This window comes from Muscardinus avellanarius, assembly GCF_963383645.1.
Source record: "Muscardinus avellanarius genome assembly, chromosome: 13".
Classification (NCBI taxonomy): domain Eukaryota; kingdom Metazoa; phylum Chordata; class Mammalia; order Rodentia; family Gliridae; genus Muscardinus; species Muscardinus avellanarius.
This window is the reverse complement of record NC_137799.1, coordinates 96261959-96281786: the sequence shown is the minus strand read 5'-3', so window position 1 is coordinate 96281786 and position 19828 is coordinate 96261959. Positions and strand designations below refer to the sequence as shown.

Sequence of the window (19828 nt, the reverse complement as noted above, 5' to 3'; positions counted from 1 at the left end):
GGCGAGCGGAGGCCAGCCCGCCACCAGCACAGAGCCGTAACAGCAGCCCGACCCTTCCCGCCTGACTGGGTCAGAGCCCACGCACGGTATAGACAGCGGAGAGAAGCCACGAGACAAGACGACCACAGTACAGTGCACGGGTAAGTCACACGTGTGCTCACACCCACGGCCAGGCGGGAGGGCCGCGACAACCACCCCTTGGGAAGCCACCAGGACAGACGCGCTTTCTTCATATCTGCTCACTAGGCAACAGCAAAAACGATCACGCATAGCGTGCTTGAAACTTAACAGTAACATTTCAAACTACCACAGGGTTGTGATATGCAAATTTAAAATATCTTAAACAGACACCTTTACAAAATAATCCTATTACATAAGCAATATTTGCATAGAATTATACAGGTAAATTATACAATATTTAAGCAGCAGCAACATATGCTGAAAGTTTAAGACTAAGGTAAGCCTCATTGTGGCATGAAGACCAATGTACAAAGGGGCCCCGCAGCCCCCCACTCAGCAGGAGCGAGGAGGCCCAGGCCTGACCACTTCACATCCCCCCTCTATATTACATATGTGTACACCTCTTAAATATTTATAGAAATATTTAACAAATAATACAGTTGGTTACAGTAACGATGAACGCTTCACAGGCGCTGCCCTGGACGCCCAGCAGTTCTCTTCAAGCAGTTCTGGAGGGGCGGGGTTCCATCTTTGGCCTCTTTGCTTCAGGCTTTAATCACCCTGGAAAAGACAAGAGGAAAGCAAAAGGCTGAGCAACAGGTGCACGCGTGCGTTATTTACAGAGCACAGCGCCGCAGGGGAGATTGGGAATCAGGCTTGCGGGAGGCCAGGGATGCAAAGGACGGCCACTAGCCCGAGTCACTGTACGGCCACGAGGTGAGCTGTGCGTTCTTCATTTACAGCCCGTCCCCGGCTCACAATGGCTTGACTTGAGCTCTTTTTGCGGGTCTGGGGATGGAACCCAGGGGCATTTGGCCTCCGAGCTACACTCCCAGCCCTACTTTTTATTCTTTATTTTGAAACAGGGTCTCACTGAGTTGCAGAGGGCCTCACTAATAAGTAGCTGAGGCTGGCTGCAAACTGTAATCCTCCTGTCTCAGCCTCCTGAATGCTGGGATTATAAGCGTGAGCCACCACGCCTGGCCCTTTTTTATTTTGAAACAGCATCTCACTAAATTGCTGAGGCTGGCCTCAAATCTCCCGTCTCAGCCTCCCAAGTACAGTGATTACAGGTGTGTGCCGCCACGCCCAGCGGAGACGAGCTTTCCATCGTGGCACTAAATACGCCTAACATGTTCGGATCCCCTGGCAGTGTAACTCCGTGGACCGCGAGGGCGCCGTGCTGAGTGCGGGCAGATGTGTAAGAGGCGGTCAGATGTTTGCTCGGGTGGTCCTCAAGGGCGATGACACTGGACTCATTAGCCTCGCCCCTCAGGAATAAAGGCCCCGGTGTGGGAGAGCGTCTGCCTGGGCGGGCGGCAGCACGTACCTCAGCCGGCGCTGCCTCCCCAGGGCCTCTCCTGGCAGTCCACGTCCTGCAGCTCAATGACTTCTACCTTGGAATCCCTCCTCTCACGGCGCACGTGGGAAGCCACGTGGGAAGGCACATGGGGGTCCTGGAACGGCCCGTGGTCAGTCTCGGGGTGGCCATCGTAGCCCGGGCAGAACCCTCCTCGGGGGCTCCGCCCAGGCCCAGGCCCGGGGATGGGAGGGGGGTGCACGGCGACAGTCACGCAGGCGGAAGCCGTCACGGTGGTGAGGGGCTGGCAGTAGCCGGGCAGGGAGCTGCCCGTGACAGTAGATGCTGGGCTTCGGCCCCCCCGGGGGCCCGAGCGGTCCCTGGTGCCAGGGCCAGCATGCCCTTCAGTAGAAATTTCAAAAGCGTCTCTGCGCGGTCGGTAGGGGGGCGGCCGCAAGCCTTCCCTGGGGGGGTCCCTGCGGGGCTGCTGGCCTTGCCGTCCGGGGGGCGGGGGTCCCGAGTCCAGGTGGGGCTGCTGTCGAGGGTTCGAGGGTGGGTGATGCCTTGATTCGGGATGGACCACCTGCGGAGGGGAGTGCAGGTTAATACAGGCGGGCAGGCAGGCAGGCGGGCAGGTGCCAGGCCGGGGTCGGCCATTGCCCCACCCCCTTCTCGACTTTAACCAGGTGCCTAGTCAAACCCAGGGAACCAACAGAAACCTTCATCCATGAAAAAAATCCACTCCTTCTTTCTTTCTTTCTTTCTTTCTTTCTTTCTTTCTTTCTTTTTTTTTTTTGGGTACTAGGATTGAATCCAGGGTCAATCTACCTTTAAGGTATATCCTAGCCCTATTTTTAAAAAATTTGTTGGGGGCAGCGGTACTGGGGATGGAACCCAGGGGCATTCTACCTCCAAGCTACACCCCCAGCAATATTTTTTTGAAACAAGGTCTCAGTAAGTTGTGGAAGGCCTAAGTAGCCGAAGCTGTCCATGAACTGCAATCCTCCCATCCCCGTCTCCCACGTACTGGAATTAAAAATGTGAGCCACCAACACCCGGCTTTTTTTTTTAAATTTTGAAATAGGGTCTCACTAGGTCAATGAGAGTCTCACTACTTGCTGAGGCTGTCCTTGAACCTGTGATCCTTTTTTCTCAACCTCCCAAGTACTGGGATTACAAGCGTGTGTCACCACACTCGGCTTAAAACCCCACTCCTTTAAGAACCTCCAGCATGGGCAGAGGGGTGCTTTATTCCCATCCTGCTTCCAGGCCGGCTCCAACAGACGGCTGGACCGTGTGACCGCTGTCCGTAAATGCAGGGCCACTGTAACCTCGCCCTGTTCGCAGCCGGGCCCAGGGCTCCTCTCCTTACAATCTGTTCAGCGTGTCTGTCCCTGGCTGGCCATGCCGCAGAACCCCACAGACTGTCTGCGCCTACCCCGCTGGGTGTCGCAGCAGCCAGAGACAGGTGGTTACGTGATCTGAACCAACTCAAATTCAAAACCCAGCTCCTCCGCCACGAGGCCACACCTCGGGGGCCCTCAGCCACGCGTGGCTGGTGGTTGCTGTGCCGAGCCCAGGGACAGCATCTCCCCATCTCAGAAAGCTCTGCCGGGTGCTGCTGCTCCATCTGTCCGACTGCGAGGAATGTGGTTTCTGGGTCTCTCAACAAAGAAGGGAGCGACCCAGTGGCCACATCAATCAAAAGGACCGTGACCAACTTCAAAGTCGTTCAGCTTGTACCTATTTTTAGGCCGCTGCTGAATAAAGCCAGATTCGCACTGCAACTCAGCAGGCGGCGTCAGGGGCAGGGGGGACAGTTCAGGTTATTTGGTTGGCCCCCCTCTTTCATGGAAGGGCTGCTCTGGCCTGGGACTGGAATACCCATTTCCTGGAGGGATGGCAGGGGTCAGTGGAGCAACGTGGGGCCTGGAACTGTCCTTGGCTTCTCTATGCTGAGCTCCGGGTTTGAGGGAAAGAGGCGGACGCAGAGCCTCTGCTCCTCCCAGACCCTGGAACAGGAGTTTGGAGCCAGAGAAGCTTATGAGAGTCTCAGACAATCACTGAAATAGTTTTGTACCAGGAACAATTAAAGGTAATAGTGGGAAGGAGAAAAAATCCACTTCTCCTGGCAGTAAAAATACCATTCCTTTTTTTTTTTTAAATGGTACTGGGGATTGAACCCAGAGGCATTCTATCTCAGAGCTATACCCCCAGTCCTATTTTAGTTTTATTTTGAAGCAGGGTCTCACTAAGTTGCTGAGGCTGGCCGTGAACCCGAGACCCCATTTCAGCCTCCCAAACAATGAATGTGTTTACAAGAGTGCGTCGCCACGCCCAGCTTACCATTAGGTTGATTCTTTTTTAAAAGTATCATTCTAAGCTGGGCATGGCGGTGCACACGGTGCACACGTGTAATACTTAGGAGGCTAGGGCAGGAGGATCAAAAGTTTGAGGCTGGACTGGGCAACTTAGCAAGACAGTGTTTCAAAATAAAAAATAAAAAGGGCTGAGATTATAGTTCAGAGGTAAATGTCCCTGGGTTCAACCCCCGATACCATACACGTACACAAAAGTTATTATTCTAAAATAATACGCAGTTAAAAACATGAAGAAAAGAAGGTGGGGGTGGTGCCGGAGAACACTGCTTGGAATCCTAACAAAATATATCTGAACAAAATACCTGCTAATGATTTGTGCAGTGCTTCCAAGTTCCGGTCCTGTTTGGGTCTCTGAGATAGCGTCTTAGGTAACATTTTCGGTTTAGGAAGAGTCAGATATCGGCAATTTTGTGTGCTTTGGGGGATGTTTTCTCTTTGCACCTCCCAGTGTGACTGGGATACGCTATTCGGAGCCGTCAGGGGCTTTGGGGAACACCTGGCCAGCAGGTGGGAAGACCCCCCCAGCCTGGGCTGGCTTACCGTGGAGCGGGCGAAGACCGGGTTTTCCGTGGCTTCTACGATCACTTGGTGGGAGGGGCCCCCCGTGCCCTGCGGGGCCACGTACTGCCGAAGCTCTTCACTGAGTCCCGACACAGTTGTCTGAGAGCTGTACTCCGAGTCGGAGGAATCGGACCCGTTGTTCATATGGCCAGGGGGCACCGAGAACCGGACAACACTCGGGGGTGGCTCAGGGGATGGGGTGGGCAGCCGGTCCAGGCCATTGGCTGGAGACACCTGTTTGAGAGGATTCCGTGTTAAAGAATGCTACTGCCGTTAACCTGCGGGCCAGTCTTCAAGTTTAAAATACAGTATTCTGGAGGGGTCTCGGTCCCCTGCCCTGGGACCCCACAGGCCCTCTCCCGGCCACCTGGTGCGCCCTCAGGTCCCACAACCCGAGCAAAGGACTTGTCTTCTACTCTTTCCCACTGCAAAGATGGGATGGCATCCCTCTCTCGGGTGGGAAGTCTTTATTTATATAGATCCTGCATCTGGGAGGACTTAGGCTGCCAACTGGGTTGGTTTAAAACAAAACAAAAGCCAGTCCCACATCTCCCGCAACTACTAACCCCAGGAGAAGTTACCATCCTCAGATGTTTACCGAAAGAGTGCACAATCAGCAAATGCAGAGAGACCTTACTATCTGCAGTGGGAGGGGCCCCAGGGAACACAGCGGTCAGGGCCCGTGGAGGGGACGGTCCGCTCCGTAATTACTGACCTCAGGGTAGGGTCCAAAGAAAGATAAAAGGACGGGAAGCAGAACCAGTCCGTTGAGAACACCCAGGATTGTGAGGATCGCCAGGACAGCGAAGAAATACCTTGAAGACAGAAGGGACGGAGGAGCCGTCAGTGTGGCAGAAGCGCGTCATCCCGCCCTAACGCGCGCAGCACAGCCGCACATCGGCACCGAGAACGCCCAAACCCACGCTCGGGAGAGCTGGCCGTACAACTAGACCTCCAGTCCGGCTTGGTCGGTCTGTGTGTGTGTCTCTCTCTCTCTCTCTCTCTCTCTCTCTCTCTCTCTCTCTCTCTCCTTTGCTTTCTTTTTTTTACCTTAGGATTCTGAGGACTACATTCTAAGCCCAAAGTGTTAGTTCACGAAGGGAAGGAAAAAAAATTAGTTTGTTAATTTGCCGAAATCTCATGGCACGTAATGGTATTTATGAATGTGTTACACAAACACAAAAATATGGAACGGGAAGTGAATGGGCGAGCAGACTGAAAGCACAAACACAATGACGAGGGGCCCTGCGCCTGCAGACCCAGCAGAAACAAACAAATGGAGCGATGGGTTTAGAATTTAAACAATTTGGCCCGGGAGGAAAAGCAGTCCACTTCTGCAGGCAGCTAATCCACTGTGAAACGCTTCTGCCTCTTATGGCACAATCTCTAATTAAATCCCCAGCGTATCAGGTAAGGCTTTCCCTGGGCTTTCATTAATCACGACGTTCTGCCTAGAATTCTGTGAGTTCCAGTTTGACCAAATAGCTCCAATTGCAACCTTTTTAGAACACAGGAACCAGCTTTCTGCAAAGAAAATGCTGCCCATTCTTGGAAGCTGGGGCATTGTGCTGGGTGAGGGCGTTCCACAATGGCCGGGCTGCTCTGCGGGCCAATCTTTTGTTGAACAATTTAGCATCTCTGAATGCTCTTGTTTTGCGCCAGCCAGTTCAAACATAAAGGCCACAGCACCATGGCAGAAGAGCGGCGTGCACAAGGAGCCCTGCTTTCCCACCACTGAGGCCTCAGGTCTGGGATCCTCTGCCATACCAGGGTGAACGCACCAGCCCCGACAGAAGACAGCCGGCAGAGCCGGAGGGCTCGGACTCCACGGGGGCACGCGTTTCTGGAACTAATGATTTCTAGGGCTTTGATGGAAGTGGACTGGGGGTGGGGGAGAGGCTCAAGGTGCTCGGGGAAAAGGAAGGGCCAGTTATCTATCCGTTAATGGTCGGCCGGATCATAAAATGGAACAGGCACCCAACTCCACACAGTGTCTATGTACGTTTCAACATTAGATGAAAGGAAAGAGAATCCCTATAAAAATACAAATACCTCACAGATATTGTAAACACCAGAAACTTTGGAGCTGATTAGTAAAAAAAAAAAAAAAAAAAACCAAGCAGCCAGTGTCTTGTTCTAATGTAAACTGTGGGAACTTTTGGCCGGGGCATACATCAGCGGCAGGCATTAGGACGTTTACATCTCATCCATCTAACTGAGACATAAACAGACCAATTGGATTTCTGTCGGCTTCATGTATACAAAGTCCGCTCATTTGTTCAACCTCGGGGAGGGCTCTATCAGGTTAATCCATCCCATTTTGGAAAACGGGGAGCCCTTTTAAGTACCTGGAACAGAAAGCCTGGCATCTCGGGGGAGCTGGCATCTCAGGCAGGGCGGGTTTCTTTCCTGTTACTTTGCATTCCCGGAGGCTGTCTCCATTCATCCTGCCACACCGCGGCCCTGCAGCTCCCCCAGCTCCTCTGGTTGGAACTCCCTGGGAACTGCCTCTCCCCCACAGATCCCAAGCCACACAGAAGGGCGCGGGGCCCAGGTAGCTTGCAGTATCTCAAAATGGCACTTGTCATTATGTCTGTGTTCAAAGAGAAGTAACCACGCAAAAGAAACCATTTGGCATTGGGCTTTTATACCCAAAAGAGACAAAGCTGATGTTCGATTCCGTGTTGAGGGAGGAAATGAGAATTAAAATCAAATTAACTGCTTATAGCACAACAGGCCCAAACCTTGATATGGCTTTGGCAACTCTCCTGTTGGTAGTAGCAAACAAGACTTGACTGACTGGCTTGTTAACTTATCGACAGTCTGTGTTGAGCGGCCTCCCTAAGGAACTGGCTAGACATGCAAATTCTATCCATCTCTGCCTCGAATTCCATCTGCAACAAAGGCGCCTCAGGTAATTCGGAAGTGTATCACCGCCCAGAGAGCTGTGGGTCTACGCCGAAAAGGCTCCCACCTCCTTGCTCACTCTAGCCCCAAACCACAGTGCCAAGGTGCTCTTGTTCTAGGAAGGGTAGACCGCCAGGAAGCTGTGTCACCCAACCGCGGTGCTACGGCCTCGCCACCGGCTCATCTTTCTTCCTGCGGAGTTCGGCGACTTTGGCTAAAATTTCGAACTGAGAGCTCCGCCTGCCCTGTGCACACGTGGGAAGCCGGATTGGATCTTCTCCTGAGAGCCAAGCACTGCAGACCAACTCATTCTCATCCTGGTTCTACTCCATCATTGTTCGAATCCCACGCTATCTTTCTGTTTATGATGGCCTTGGTCCTATCTTTTTACCAAGAACAGCATCTCACAAAGCCCCCAAGGCTGTTTGGAGAACTCGGTAGGCCTCAAATTCCTTCCAAAAAGAAAATTAACTCTCCTTTTATACTACGCAAAGTCATATTCTTACTTAAATCATCAGAAACAGCTTGCCCAGGGCTCCAAAGAGAAGTAATCAAACCTAGACTTCCAAAGCTTGACACTAAGGTCATGTGCTAAACAACAGCTTCCTAATTCTCAGTGGAGGCTCGAATATGAGACCTGGGCACATTATCTTCATTTCTTAGAAGAATAAATCCTAGATGGCCCATTTTGGGTGTTTGTAGGTCATCTCTCTACAGTTTTGGAGGCGATGATGTGATCGCCCACTTGGCCAATTCAGGGAACCGTGGCCATCTCCTCCTGCAGACACTTCTAACCCGGGCCCTTAGCAGCCGCTTCTCTGGCTTCAACCTGTGGAGCTGCGTTTGCCGAGCGCCCCCTGGCCCCCACCTTTTGTCTTCAAGACGCTCCCCACCATAGCTCTAGTAGACTGGCTACTCCCTGGTGTAAAAGAAACTCGGGTCTCCATTCAGAGACGCTGCAATCTCTCAGATACAGGAGAAAATGAGCAAGGAAGCTCACAGGAGCCGGTAAGAACGATTCCTAAAGCAAGTCTTCCCTCGCACGCCGCTTACCTGACAATGAAGTCGAACTCAGAGCCCGCAAGCATCAGCACTCCGAGCAGGGTGGACACGGCTCCGTCGAGGACGGGCGCGAACATGTGCTCCAGGGCCAGCACAGCCCTGCGGTTCTTGTCGCCGATGGCCGTGAGAAAGGCCTGTGCAAAGAGGAGGAGGAGGGCGATTAGCTGGCGGGCCGCACGACACAGAACGCTGCTTTCATCTGCCTCGACTGTTAAGCCCGCCATGTTCAGTCCAGGCAGCCCAGCCCACCAGAGCCAGGCTCAAGCCACGGCGTTCATGATATCGGGTCATATTTGGTGTCGACGTCAATCTTGAACAAAATCCACGGAACTACACAAACATGTGTAGAAACGTTTCCTTCTCCCACCCTTGCCCTCGAGGTGATTCCCCTCAAACTGTGATTAGGCTCTTGCTTCCCCGAGGACTCAGCTCTGTGTCACGGGCAACTGCGTGTGGATGCGCGTCACCTCACCATCACACCACGGTGAGGACTTGTGCCACCGTTTCAAACCAGAGTGCACACCTTAGCACCACAGGGCATCACAAAGAAAGACGGGGATACAGATCCCACGGAGCCTGTGCTAAGTGTGTGGAGACAGACCCCCGCCTTTCTGTGCATTCCTGGGGCTCTCCCCAGTCAAGAGTGCTGAGGAGGGGAGACAGATTCTGGCTGAGTGAGTCCCGGCACATCAGCTTCGGGGCAATGGGACCCAGGACCCTGGAGTGTGGGTTAGTGACCGCTGCCTCCTGCCAGCTCTGGCGACGGACCCCAGTCCAGCCATTCTCAAATATGCCACAAGAGCCAGGGGAGGGCTGGAACCTTTGCAGGGGCTGTTCCTACCTCTTGTCTACCCATGGAAGGAGAGGATTGGTCATTTTCCTTAATAGGTAAGGAAAGAGTATACATAATCTGTGAGCATTATTTTTTCTAAGGTGGGTTCTACTCTTTCCAGAGTTGGGAAGGACACTGGGGCCAGTACAGGTGCTTTCTGATTGGGGAGAAGCAAGCCGGTGTGGGTTGGAACTGTGTTACCCTGTGTCACCTGGACCACAGTGTGATCGAGTCCCGCCTGTACTGCTCACAACCTCTGTGTCCCTAACACTGTAGCAAAGCAACAGGAACTGCTGTCTGATGAAGGACTTTCACAGAAGAATCATCTTCTTTGCTTAAACTTAACTTTCCTATCACCTTATAAACCTGGTAAGCGCACCAACTGTCTACTTTGAACAGAATTTCAAGCATAGGAAATTCTGTGTTTTCCAAGACCACTGTGTCTGGATAAGAAAAAAAAAAAAAAAGCTTTCATTCACACATCAGAGTAAATTATTTACTTGTAGATTTGTAACGCACATGCAGATGTTTCTCCTTTTGAAGAGAAGGGATAAGAATTATGTGTTTCCTAAACACTGGGCTGATAGACTCTTCACTTCCCTTTGGAAATACTACAGTTTACAATCTCTGGCTGCATAATAAACCCCTGAAAGACTTCGGATGGCCCAGGAAGAAGAATAAATGCAGACACACTCCCAGGAAGAGAGACGTTGACCATGTGTAAAAAGCAACACAAAAGTAATTCTGTTCAGGTGCAGTGCTAGGTTTCCAAATCCCGGCCTTGATGCAGTCAGTGTGTGTTTACCGCCCGCCTACTAACAGCCCTCGGTGGCCGGGCGAGGGGCACGTCTGCAGATAGAACACAATTTGCATGTTGCCATGAAGCTCTTGAGTCACTCTGTGATAAAGGGCTACAGTGGGCTTGTCTCTTGGAGTAAATCCAAGACTCCTCCTGAAGTTTCCACTAACAAAACTTTATTCACAGGACAAGGCACAGGAAAGAGAGGGGGAAAAAAAACTTCCTGCTGAAAGCAACTTTCTGAGTCTCACTTTCTGTCGGGATGGAGCTGGAAGCCGGGAGGTCTGGGAGCTGGCTGGGTGGGCGCCGGGAAGCGCCAGCTCTGTAGGGCTGCGCACCTGAGCCTCCACGCGGGCCCGAGGGCATTGCCTTGGCAGCCGGCTCACCCTCAATTATGCTATCCCCACCGAGCCTGTGAGTGTGGTCTTGTTTCATCTCTACTTTATTGCTGTTTTGAAAACCCTGTGCGTGCATGCCCACACACATACAACATATCCTGGGAACCAAGTTGTCGGCTTTAGAAGCCAAGGTGACACCAAAGACGGTTGACGATATTCAAGCACAGGCCCCTTGCCGGCTCGCTCTGATGCTGTGACAGACACAGAAGCGCTGACCCTCCCCCACACCCGCTCTCGGGCTCCGGGGCCATGCAGCCCCTTCTTGGAGCCTGTCACCGGAGAGGAAAAACAAGCGGGTTCCTACTGGACATCTCCCCCATACCAAAGCCACGTGAACGGTGAATTCCACACCAATGCCGACGGACGCGATGAGGATGACCACAGGCACGGCGCTCAGCTTGATCCCGATGAGGCCCATCATGCCGAAGAGCTCGACCGTCATCAGGGCCAGGACGGTCACCTAGAGGAGGCGCAAGGAGGTTAGAGACCCGCACGGCCCCGGCTCACTGCTGCCGTCGCAGGAGGTGCGAAGCCCCAGCGCGGCCCGAGATGCCGCGAAAGCCCCGACCTGCTTCACCTTTGGGCACCCGTCCTTTTTACTACAGCTACCTGGCAGGAAGCAAGATCTCGGGGCAGCCGATTTGTAAGGCTAAAGGAGGAATGCACAGAGGCAGAGTTTAGGATTCTCGCACTAATGGTCTGCCCAGTACCCCTGTCCTAGAAGGCAAAGAGGGACCAAACCTCACTAGCGTGACCTACAAAGAACGAGCGCGCCACATTCCACAGGCAGACGGTGGCCTCTGTGAGCTCTTCAACTAGGACTCCACAAGCCGTGGGCTGAAGGCGCTGAGGAATGAGCCCTACATCTCTCCTGAGCACGCGGACTCTTTTTCCTTGTTCTCTGAGCACGATACCATGACGACTGCACACAGCGTTTACCTTGAATTGGGCACTGTAAGTCGCCTAGACATAACTTAAGTATACAGAGGATGTGTGCAGGTTATATGCAAATACAGCACCAGGTTGAGAGACCCAAGCACCCACAGATTTGGTGCTCAGGGGTGTTTTGGAACCAAAGCCCATGACAACTATAGTTTCTAACAAGGCCTTTCCTGTTGGGAGCCATCTTAGGCCCGCGCACTGAGGTTACCGACTTGGACCGGCTCGAGCCGAGTGCACAGTACTGGCTGGGTGGGATCTGTCTGCAAGTGGACAAATTCCGAGGGACCCGATGGAATGGGTGACCGTGTGGTCTCGGATGTCTCCATCTTCCAGGAGTGTCTAACCCTTCCTTCCTCTAAGCTTGTCTCCCGAAACCTGGCCTGTAAACCTCCACTCGTGACTGCCCCGTCCTTTAATCAGTTTTAGAAACGCTCTGTTGAAATCTTAAGAGGAAAATGAACCGCTGGCTGAAGGAGGCCAGGGTGACTGTCAAGCTGCCTCCTCTCCAATCACCCCAGTTATTAAATGTAATTTTCACATCTGAGCCCGCTATAATCATTTTCCTGTGAGTAATTTCTTTTCGATGGCCACCTTCCGTGGCAGCGCTGTGGAACAAGCAGCAAGTACTGTCAGCCGTGGAAGACCACAGAGCCAACGGCTACTGCTATACTGTCCTTCTTACTTTTCGTGTGTGTGGTACTGGGGATTAACCCCAGTAAGGTTATTTCTGAGCTGTACCCCCAGCCCTATGTTATTCTTAATTTTACAACAGGGTCTCATTAAGATGCCGGGGCCTTGTTGAGTTGCCGAGGCTGGCCCTGAGCCTGTGAGCCTCCCGTCTCAGCCTCCCGAGTGCTGGGAATACAGGAGTGGGCCACCGCACATGGCTTCTGCTTTGATCAAAACCATCCTTTGGCCATTTCCTCACAGACCCCTGTGCACCTGCCTCTAAGTAACCCTCTGTGTTAAATATTGAGAAAAACCTATATATTATTAGGTCTGAGATGAGGTGATGATGTCTTTTAGGGAGTGAGGATTACATCCAGGGCATTCTACTTTCCAGCTACTCCTCCAGCCCTTTTCTTATTTTGAAACAAGGTCTTGCTAAATTGCTGAGGCTGGCCTCAAACCCGTGATCCTCATGTCTCAGCCTCCCAAGTACTGGGATCATAGGTGTGCACCACCACACCTCACTAAAAACGATACTTTTTAATGACAGAGCTGGAGTGTTGAGAATTTTTCGTTGCCTCGTTCTGTCCTAAAGACAGCTGATAGGATGGGGAGAGTAAGAACTCCCGTGGGTGGAGGAGCTGTGCGCCCCTGGACGCCCACGGGCCAAAGGACGGCGGCTTGGGAGCAAGTCGTGGAGGTGGTCATCGGCAGGGATGTGTGGGGTCACAGGGCTGCTGCTGTGCTTGGGACAAGAGGGTTGAGCGGATCCGCGAGTCCCGGGGGGAGGCCTCCAGGGGCCTTCTATCTACTTTGTGAAAATTTATGGGGAATGGAAAGAAAATCTGTGGGCTAAGTTTCAGAGAGCCTTGGGCCTGTGTGAGTAGAAAATACAACTAAAAGCCTACTTCTAACAGCTGGGCAAGGGAGAACACGAGCTGCCTTCCCCGGGGTTGGAGCGTAAGAATGAAGGATGGACCACATCCACGGCCTAAGTACTGCAAAACCGGCAGCAGACTAAACATTTACCTCTGAACGTACCTGCCGCCGCCCGGGCTCGTGGTGCGGAAACAAAGACTGGGGTCTGTTTTTATAATTTTGGCATTTTAAAGGCTATTCCAGAGTAAAGGGAACTTAAGAGGCTGCCATGACTGTTAGGCTCTCCACGAAACTCACTTCAAATATGAAAAGACTGGGGGGAAAGTATCCCCAAACGGGTCCGTCCTATCAGTTTACCATCTGCCCCATGAAATACGAGGCACGGCACACCCGAGCACCTCTGTATCTATCTTCCTACGTGCTGCCCCGTCCATACTTATCTGTATTAAATATGAAGAACCTTCTTATGCATTGTAGGGTCTGGGCAGAGGTCACAAAATGGTACTTTTGAATTGAGGTGGGGGGTGGGGAAAAGTTCTACCTTGGGTGTTTTTACTTAACAATGCTCACAACTGTTAGGGAAAATGTGCTTAAAAAGGCCCCTGTGTGGGACACACATTTTCAGCACCTTCCCCATAACCTTGCCACCTGTAGCAGGATGCGTGCGTCCAGGAGGGCGGATGCCATCTACGCCCTCCTCCACCGCCCAGAAACTTCCCGGCTGCAGAAAGAGCTGGGAGGGGAGGGACGTCAACACACTCACAATGATCCCGGCCGTCCAGGGGTTCAGCAGGAAGACGGCGCACACGAAGAACGTGCAGGCCAGCACCACGCTGATGGCCAGCAGGAGCCAGTGGCGCAGGCTGATGTACTGCTCCCAGAAGAGGAAGGGGTAGCCGTTGGGGTAGCTGGGCAGCCCCAGCCGCGTGTAGTTGTCGCACAGGGTTCGCACTTTCTCAATGGCTTCCACGAAGTCTGCGGTGTCGCGCAAGCCGTTGAGGTAGAACGGGAACTGGGCATACTCGATGGGCTCCGCTGCTGGGACTGGACAGAGAGGACACGGTCAGGGCCGGGACGCACCGCCACCCCACCCCGTGGCCGAGAGAGCGCGCAGCTGTGCAGAAGGCTCAAGTAGAGGGGATACGTTCACATCTCTGGGTCTTTATGATGCTCCTATTTGGCTTAAGAAAAGCATTAAACAATTGATTTTCTTTTGGGGGCTTACGGAAAGAAGTCTGTGTTTCATTCATATATATATATAATCTTTAATTTCTTTTCTTCTTTTTTTTCTGGTACTAGGAATGGAACCCAGGGGCATTCTACCTCTAAGCTACACCTCCAGCCCCCACCCCCCTTTTATTCTTTATTTTGAAACAGGGTCTCATTGAGTTGCAAAGGGCCTCACTAAGTAGCCGAGGCTGGCCGCGAGGCTGGCCGCAAACCGTGACCCTGCTGCCTCAGCCTCCCAAGTACTGGGATTACAAGCGTGCGCCACCGCGCCCGGCTTTTTTTATTTTTTTTGAGGTGCTGGGGGTGGAGCTCAGGGGCCCTTTACCACTGAGCTATCCCCCGGCCCTTTTTATTTTTATTCTGAAACAGGGTCATGCTAGGTTGCAGACTGCACCTGCAATCTTCCAGGAGCAACCGGTCTCTGGGAAGCACCTTAGACTTACACCTGAGGGGGGCATTTTGTTCCGCTGACACACGTGACGCACTCAGTACGGACTGGTTTCCTCGATAGCGCACGAGAGCAGAGTAACCCGGAGCCGTGCTCTGCTGGGGAAGGCTGCACTCTCTCATCCTTTCAGCAGTCCAACCAACTTAAAACCCGCCTTGCTTCTTTTCACGTGCAATGCTGTCTTCAGCAACAGGGGAAGAAATCCTCACACAACAAGCACTGACTTACTGCTGTTGTGTGTTCCAGACCCTCTGGGGTCATTCAGTTGACTTGCTAAACATGATTGGCCCTATTATAATCTCAACTATAAATTTTCATTAAGACCAGCCTTGGCCTCTTGCCACGAGGCTGTGAGGTTTAGATATGGGACGCGCAGCCCGCCGGCTCCCCGGCCACGTCTGCAAAGAGACCGTCTTCTTTCTCACGTCCTTTCTTGGCCCGATATCCAGAGCATAGGCGGCTACTAATATCTCTAACATAAATGCAAATTAAACCCACACAGAACCACCTTTCAAACTCCAGGCTTAGAGCGAAAGAAGAGGACACAATTGTATACAGACGTTTCTGCTCTGGTTTAAACAGCTCTGACAGAGCACAGGTGCTTGGTGGCTTAGGGGAGCGAGCCAACGTGCCAAAAATCCCTTCAACACCAGAGTTGACAAAGTTAAGATAAACATAGAATCCCTGGCGATAAAACTCTGCAATAGTAAAATAACACTCAACCTGGAGGCGCCCCGGCTTTCACATGGAACAGCTGGTATTCAGGAGGAAGGTCCGAGGAACAGCTCGGGGTGCAGAGATTACAGCCTCTATTTCTCAACGTGATAGAGAGCGGGGTTGTATTCCATTACACACCCCCGTCCGTCTCTCAGAATTTCAAACTAAAAGAAATTAATTATTCTATTTATACTTTTGAACCCTGGGTAGCGTGGACGGACCAGGCCGTTGCCGAGCCTCGAAGAGAGCGGAAAGGCGGCACCTCCCGCGGGCCGGGAGACACTTACTTCTCAGCCGAGTTTCTGGCATGTAGTCGGCTTTGTCGTGAACCCACTCAGGGCGGTGGGGCCGGATGTTGGCCTGCGAGGCGGCGTAGGCCACGGGGTCATTGCTGACCCAGGCCGTCAGGTAGATGTAGAAGGCGCTGGGATTGATGATGCCGTCTGCGTTCACCAGGCGCTGTGTAGTCAGCTACAGCAGGGGAGAACAGAGGATGCCTTTCAGAAAGGGCGTGGGGCTGACGCAATACTTTGGGCCCACATTTCCAACAGAGACTGGAATGCCTGGGCTTGGGTGTCACGGGTCCCAGAAAAACACCTTTGGTTTCTTTCAAAAGTGCACTTACTGGGGGATGCAACCATCGGTGTGTCTGTAACAAGCACACCGTTCTGCAGATGGCCCCGAAATTGATGAGCCAATTAAATCTGAATGCTAAAAGAGCGTGGCAACCAAGGTCGGGAACCCTCTGGACAAACATATTTATAGGCGAGCAAAGGGGGTGAGCCTGGCAAGGATCCTCATACACGTCTGTGTGCAGTTAACCCCTGTTAACACCGCAGGAAATGCCACCCAGTCAATGGAGGAGAGCTATAAAAATAAAACAACATCTGTATAAATTTTGCTAACACTAGCCTCCTATGACCTGCGTGTGCAAGACATGCCTGTTGCCAGAAAGTGGAAGAGACACAATACAAAGTCCCAGGCTTTCGGGCTGGTCTTATTTCTGAGACGTAGTCAGACTTAAGTAAGCCGGTCCTCTGGGTGGCTAGATATGTCCCCTCCGCAGCCGACCTCATGGGCTTGGCTGAGGTCAAAGACAGACAGACAGACAGACAGACAGAGAGAGAGAGAGACAGAGACAGAGACAGACAGAGAGAGACAGACACAGAGAGAGAGACAGAGAGAGAGACAGAGAGAGAGAGTCAAGAGAGAGAGAGGGACAGAGAGAGAATGAGAGAGACATTGAAAAAAAAATTTTTTTTCCTGTTTACTTTAGATTTGGGCCTTGTTCCAATGCTTTGGGGGCTTTGGGTGCCCCCCCCCCTCTGAAAAACACCAGTGACAGCAATTCAGAGAGAAAGAGTGAAGGAGGAAGGAGTGTGAAGAGAGGGTAAGAGCCGTGCTTTGGGTATCTGGATTCAATTAATGCACAGGATGTGTAACAACTGCGAGTTTTCAAACCGTCCCTGGACTCGTCCGGCCGGCGCGCGGCCGTGCATGCCGCATGCTTCTCTTCCGGCAAGGGAATGCTCCCTGGGGGCCTGGCCCATCGCAGCGTCCCACAGCGTCCTGACCGACCCTAGCTCCACCCCAGCTCGCCGGGGAGGGCTCCTTGGCCCACACCCTTGTCAGACCCGACGGCCCAGTGCACCCTGCTGAGGACCGAGTTTCACACGCCGCACCATGTACTTTGTGGCCTGGCACCTTTAGCGCCAGCAAGCAAGGGAAGACGGTGAGCAGAACCGCTAAGGAGAGCACTAGCATGACTGTCCACCCGCAGGGCAAGAGTCAGCGCCAAAGCGCAGGCCAGGGGCTCCGTGGAGGCCAGGAGTCGCCCTGGCGCCCAGGGCTCCCAAGGGATGGGCCGGTATCCCAGCGTCCTAAAGAGGATGCGGTACGGTCAGAGCACAGGATGCCGAGCTGGAGCAGCTCCTGCTGCCGGGGCCGTGCCAACAGCAGGCCCACTCCCATCCCAGGGGCCCCTACTTCTGCATGCTCCTCGGGGCAAAGGGTCTGTACTCAGGGCCTGCCCCCAGGCCAGGGTGACCCGCATGAATCCTCCAACGAACCCAGACGCCTCTCCGATCTTCTCAGCCACCCACCCACCCCAAATCTGCTCATTCCAATGACAGCCACTCCACCAGCATCTGAGTCGGAGCACGAGAGACCACTATGGCGGACTCTGAGGAAGCCTGCTCTGTCCCCGCTCTCTTCTGCTGGGGGTAGGTAACACGCGTCCCCACTGGACCGAGGAGGGCCAGGGCTCACTCAACATGGTTTCTACCAGCCCGCAGGCCTCGGGGCCCAGCCAGATGGCTACTTTGCCCGCCATCACCAATCTTTCGCATGGCAGCCACCCCAAAACTCAGCTCCCCAGCTCCCTGGGCGGATTCCGCGGTGCTGACGGGCAGGAGGAGTACCTGGCTGATGTCGATGGGCTTGTCTCGGCTGCCGGTTTGCACCAGGAGCTTGTAGGCTAGGACCCCATCGTCAGACCCGTTCTTGTAGTTGTTGGGCATGATCTTCCCGCTTTCCCAGTCACTGTCGAACGCGTCCTGCAGTCCTAGAAAAGGCACACACGTTAAGGCGCTAGAGCTCTGACCGGGAGGCCCTGGCTGACGGGGTGGGCCAGCGTGGGCCGGAGGTGCTGCCGGCGCCTGCGTGGATGAGCTGGAGAGCGGGGAGGAAGCGTGGGCCTGTCACCTTAAGAAACATATATCCCTCACTCTGTTTTTCCCCATGGCAGTTCCAGGAAGAGGAAGCAAGAGAGCAGAGGAAGACACCGGGCTCATTAACTCCTCCAGGCACAGAGGGAGGCATGCCGCGGGCTCTTCCACACACACAGACATTCTACTCAGAGGGGCAGAAACGCAGCCGGGCTCCCAACTTCAAACGGCGGCTCCGCTGCTCCTGGAGCCCCGGGGTGAGCGAACACGGTTCTGTCAATTCGATCCATCTGTGGGGCTTGAAGAGCTAATGCAAGCTGTGGGATCCGCTGCCAGGTCGTGTAAAGATCACAGCCAGCACCTACTCACTCCCAGCCGTCCCCTGTTCTCTGCCACCTCCTCCAGCGGGGGGTGGGCAGGGGCGGGATGCCGGGTGCACCCAGGGAAATACCACGCGGGGTAAATTTGGATCAGATTGAGAACAGGAAGCCACAGGCCAATACGAGGCGGCTCCGAGAACAGAGGACAAACCGCAAGCCTGGCGGGCGGGGCGGAAAGTGCTTTCTGGCTGGGGGATGGGCGAGCCCACCACACACAGCTGCGCTTAGCCCCTATAATCAAAGCCATCACTGCGACCTGACGGTCTGGCTGCAGCTGTAAAGAGATAAGTGTGTTGGAAGAGAAAACAGGGCCCTGGTGACCCGGCCTCGGGGCCTGGGGCTGGCTGGCGCGCACACTCTCCCTGACACCCCCACCCCATTCCTCCTCAGTCACCTCCCAAGTAGAACCACCAAGCACCCGCCAGAAACCAGCCCTGTCAGCACCGCGCATGCGTGGGGCCGGCAGCGCTGGCGAGGCGGGAGGGGGCGACTTCATTTCAGGACTCGCCTTAGGTGACTTCAAAGACAAAGGGAAAAAATCTGGTTATGAGTGTTTAGAGTAATTAAGCTTCTGGATATGAAGTGAACTTAGAATCCCCTCTTTTTTTTTATTTTGGTGCTGGGCATGAACACAGGGGCATTCTACCTCTGAGCTATACTCCTAGCCCTATTTTATTTTTTATTTTGAAACAGGATCTCAAGAAGTTGCTGAGAGTCTTAGTAAGTTGCTGAGGCTGTCCTCGAACCCGCGATCCTTCTGTCTCAGCCTCTCAAGTGCTGGCATTATAGGTGTGCGCCAGCGTACCTGACTCTCTTTTAAAAACTAATAAATCCTCCTCCTGATTTTGCTGGAGGCCTTGTTTTGGAGGGTGGGCTTGTCCTGGGTATTGAACTCAAGGGTTTTCTATCTCTGAGCTACGGCCCCAGCCGCATTTTATTCTGTATTTTGAAATAGAACCTTGCTAAGTTGCTGAGGCTGGCCTCAAACCTGCAATCCTTCTGTCTCGGCCTCCCAAGTCCTGGGATGACAGGCATGTACCCCGTGCCTGGTTTGAAAGCATTACCTTTATATAAACATTTTGGGGATCAGGACGGCAGGCTCTGTGGGCCGCCGTGGAGGCGGCAGAGCAAGACCACCCCATGGCGGAGCTTCTGCCTTCGGACTGCTTTTCTTAGCCACAAGACACACGGAACAGATGTTATTTTATGACCTAAAATCTCGTTTTTTTCTGCTTTTGGACAGAATAAACAGGAGAGGAAAGCAATTGCTCCCCTCCTCGGAGACACCCCTCGCCCTCACGGAGCCTGGTCTGTTCTCCCTGCCATAACACTCTTCCGTGGCCCGGCACTCAACGCTGTCCTCAGAGGGTCCCCTGCTCAGTGGCACTCCTGCGCTGACCACTGCACCCCTCGCCCCGTCCATGCCGCCCTCTGGATGTCATTGTTCCTGCTTGAGGGGCGAGGAGACAGCCAGTTG

General features: G+C 53.4%; 1 protein-coding gene across 1 annotated transcript in view; it reads right to left on the bottom strand.

Moving 5' to 3' along the window:
• Positions 1 to 1511: 1511 nt before the first annotated feature.
• Positions 1512 to 19828, bottom strand: part of PTCH1 (patched 1) — a gene marked incomplete at both ends in the record, with an annotated part of 67818 nt that continues 49501 nt past the window's right edge. Inside the window, 8 exons of the mRNA XM_080709022.1 lie at positions 1512 to 2063; positions 4402 to 4656; positions 5138 to 5237; positions 8383 to 8525; positions 10743 to 10880; positions 13674 to 13954; positions 15593 to 15776; positions 17726 to 17868. Of these exons, the coding sequence (XP_080565148.1) occupies positions 1512 to 2063; positions 4402 to 4656; positions 5138 to 5237; positions 8383 to 8525; positions 10743 to 10880; positions 13674 to 13954; positions 15593 to 15776; positions 17726 to 17868 (1796 nt within the window). The remainder of the gene's footprint in view (positions 2064 to 4401; positions 4657 to 5137; positions 5238 to 8382; positions 8526 to 10742; positions 10881 to 13673; positions 13955 to 15592; positions 15777 to 17725; positions 17869 to 19828) is intronic.